The following is a 3,065-nucleotide window of genomic DNA, read 5'->3' as shown; positions in this document are numbered from 1 at the left end:
ATCAGTACACACACACACACACACACACACACACACACACACACACACACATACATGCACATACACACATGGAAAAACCCAAACCCTGCATGAGCCAGGAACAGTAAAATGACCAAAAATATTATAAAAATAACCAATAAAGTGCATGTTCCTTACATATTACACCACCTTTTTAACAAACATTTTCTTAGAAAATCATGTGTGTGGGCTCAGTATCACATGGTGTTATAGAAGGGGTTGGTTGTCCGTTTTTTATCATTTGCTCTTTTCAGTCTCCTAAGGGGGTGAGTTCTGCCATGTTGTTGACGGGGCGCCACAGCCAGCCCTGGAGAGGGGCCTGTATACTGCAGACCCTGTGTCTGTAGCAAAGGCAGGCCTCCTTCAGAACTAGTCAAGTCTGGTCTTGCCTTAGGGAGCAAACACTGCTGACTGTAACCAAACTCTTTGGCATACTGCACACTGGGCCTCTCCACTGGTTTGCTCTGCACAATACACTCTGATGTTTTGAGTTGCTCTACAGAATACTTGGTGGGCTGTGGGTTCTGGTGGGCACCTGGGCTTTCTGAGGGCTCATGGGCCATCAGGGCATGCATGCCGGAGTCTGTTCTGAGGAAGGGCTGAAGCAATTTGAGATGAGGGGATTCTGAGGAGACAAGCTCTCTATCTGGTAAGTAGTCTTTACAAAGGTCTAGGTAACCCAACTTGGCAAGGGATGCTGAGCGCCTCATTGGTGATGTTCTGGAAAACCCTGCCTGGAAGATCACTCGAGACTCAATTTCTTTAGCGTGCTCCTTCACCACACCAGGGCCGTGGCTGAGATCTCTTATATTTTCACTACTAGAGCTATGTGGGATTCGACAGGCTTCGGGTGATGGGTCCAGTTTTTTCTGTAACACGCCAACATTGTCACAAAGTTTGTTAATTAAACTTAGGTCTTCATTAGTTAATGGGGAGGATGCGTGTGCCATTCCACTACCACTGGAAAGGAAATGCCCCCGGCTGTCCTCCCAGCTAACCTGCTCTGAAGACAGTCCACTGTCTGTGGTACTGCTTTGCTCTGTGCAGCCTTCTAAGTGAACCACAGAATGGGGAAGCAAATAATCCAAGCTGAAAGATGCTCCCTGGGTACTGCAACTGACAAAAGGTGCTGCTGTCTTGAAGGGTGTGGATGGGCAGTCCCCTTTGTCTTGAGGGCTACTTAACACAGGGTTTGGGTCAGCGGGCCTGTCACACTCAGAGGAAGAATGAGGCAGAGGTAGCACTTGGGGATGCAGAGAAACTTGACTGGGGTCCAGAGTCCTGTTCAGATTTTCATCCAGAGCACAAAACATAGTGATAGACTTCTCCATCTTCACTTTCCTCAGTTCTTGTTTCTCATCCTCTTTGCTGGGTGTCGCCTCACTTCCTTGCTCAGTGTGATCCAGTGATGTAACTGTTGGTGTATACTCAATGATTTCTATTTTCTTGGGAAGGGGAAGAAGGATGGCCTGTGTCTCACATTCCTGGGTTGGAACCACAGTCCTCTGCTTCTTCAGGTCTCCTTCCTGCTTCTTACTTCTACTATCTGACCCTAGGCAGTCCTGAGGAGCTGGCAAGGAATGATGCTCCAGCAGCTCACAGTCTGGAATGGTGGGATTATGCTCACAGTGGGATAGTGATCCGGCTTCGGAACCACTGCATTTCCCTTTACCCTTGCTTGGCTCGGCGTCTTTGAGGAAAAATGAATGTTCTGGGGTAGTTTCATCACTTTTCCATTTTGGCATTAAGTCTGCCACAGAAGAATCATTCTTAGAGTTTTTGCGACTGGATAATGTGGGACCTGCAGAGGCTGTACCATGGTTCTCTTGCTCTTGTCGCAAGCGCTCTTCAAACTCCAGGGTGGCTCGCCTCACAGACCCAGGGCACCACTTGGCACCAGGGTGCATCCCTGGGCCCCAGTCATGTTCCCCCTCAATTGGTTCTTCTTCTTCCAAGTCTACTGTGGGTGAGTGTGTGGTCATACAGCCTTCTTCTGGGGCACACTTCTCCGAGTCTCTAGCTAGTTCTGGCTGGACACTACAGAAACTCTCATCCTGCTCCCAATGTCCAGGTTTGTTCTCAGGGGCTGGCACCCTCTCCAGGGGCAGCTCATGAATGGTGCTCTTCTTTGGTGTGTGGCATGGGTTAGAGAGGATGTCTCCTTTTAACTGAACCTGCCCAACTCCTTGACTAATGGACTCAATTTCAGTCACAATTTCTTTGACTGAAATTGCATTTTCTGAGTGAGACTGCATGATGATGTCTGGGCTGACAAGTTCTGTGATTGCCTATGAAGAGAAAATAGTGAGATAGTTATGGCAAACTGTGGCCTCACTGAAAGTGCTAGTATTTCACTTAGTAACCCTGTGATCAGAGAGAACCTTTCTAGAACATAAGTTACCGTGCCAAGTGCATAGGTTCACTGTGCTGTCAGACCACGGGTACAAGACAGGATTCATCATCAAGGCAGGAGGCAGAAAACGCATTATAAGGTATACCACTATTTACTAAATTTTGTTCTGTTTACTCAAGTAAGATTTTAATGTAGGATTTTGTTTTAAAATGTGCAAATAGCTATGGGTTTTTTTTATAACTCATATTTTCATAGTATCACTAACATCTAGGACTTAGACCATAAAGAAATAAGTGAAACCTTTTCCTAGCTGGCTTATTAATTTCTATTTTTTTAAAGGATTTTTTAAATATTTATTTATTTATTATATGTAAGTACACTGCAGCTGTCTTCAGACACTCCAGAAGAGGGCATCAGATTTCCTTATGGATGGTTGTGAGCCACCATGTGGTTGCTGGGATTTGAACTCAGGACCTTTGAAAGAGCAGTCGGTGCTCTTAACCACTGAGCCATCTCACCAGCCCCGGCTTATTAATTTCTAATGTGACAGTAACTTACCTAGGTGGTTTCAGTTCTTTCAAATGCTTGGTGGTCAGTATAAGACAGGGTAAGATGGATATTCTGATGTACACTTTGGAGATTTAAGGCTATTTTCTCCCTTAATAGCTCTCTTTCTTGCTTTCTTTTTTTTTTT

General features: G+C 45.7%; 1 protein-coding gene across 3 annotated transcripts in view; it reads right to left on the bottom strand.

Moving 5' to 3' along the window:
- The window catches only part of Ssh2 (slingshot protein phosphatase 2), a 228,658-nt gene continuing 225,593 nt past the window's right edge, over positions 1–3,065 (bottom strand). For all 3 annotated transcript variants that reach the window (XM_021212427.2, XM_021212426.2, XM_029545599.1), the window contains one exon: positions 1–2,306. In XM_021212427.2, coding sequence (XP_021068086.1) covers positions 216–2,306 — 2,091 coding nt within the window. In that variant the 3' untranslated portion in view covers positions 1–215. The remainder of the gene's footprint in view (positions 2,307–3,065) is intronic.

This window comes from Mus pahari, chromosome 14 (assembly GCF_900095145.1).
Source record: "Mus pahari chromosome 14, PAHARI_EIJ_v1.1, whole genome shotgun sequence".
Classification (NCBI taxonomy): domain Eukaryota; kingdom Metazoa; phylum Chordata; class Mammalia; order Rodentia; family Muridae; genus Mus; species Mus pahari.
This window is presented reverse-complemented; position numbering and strand designations above follow the sequence as displayed.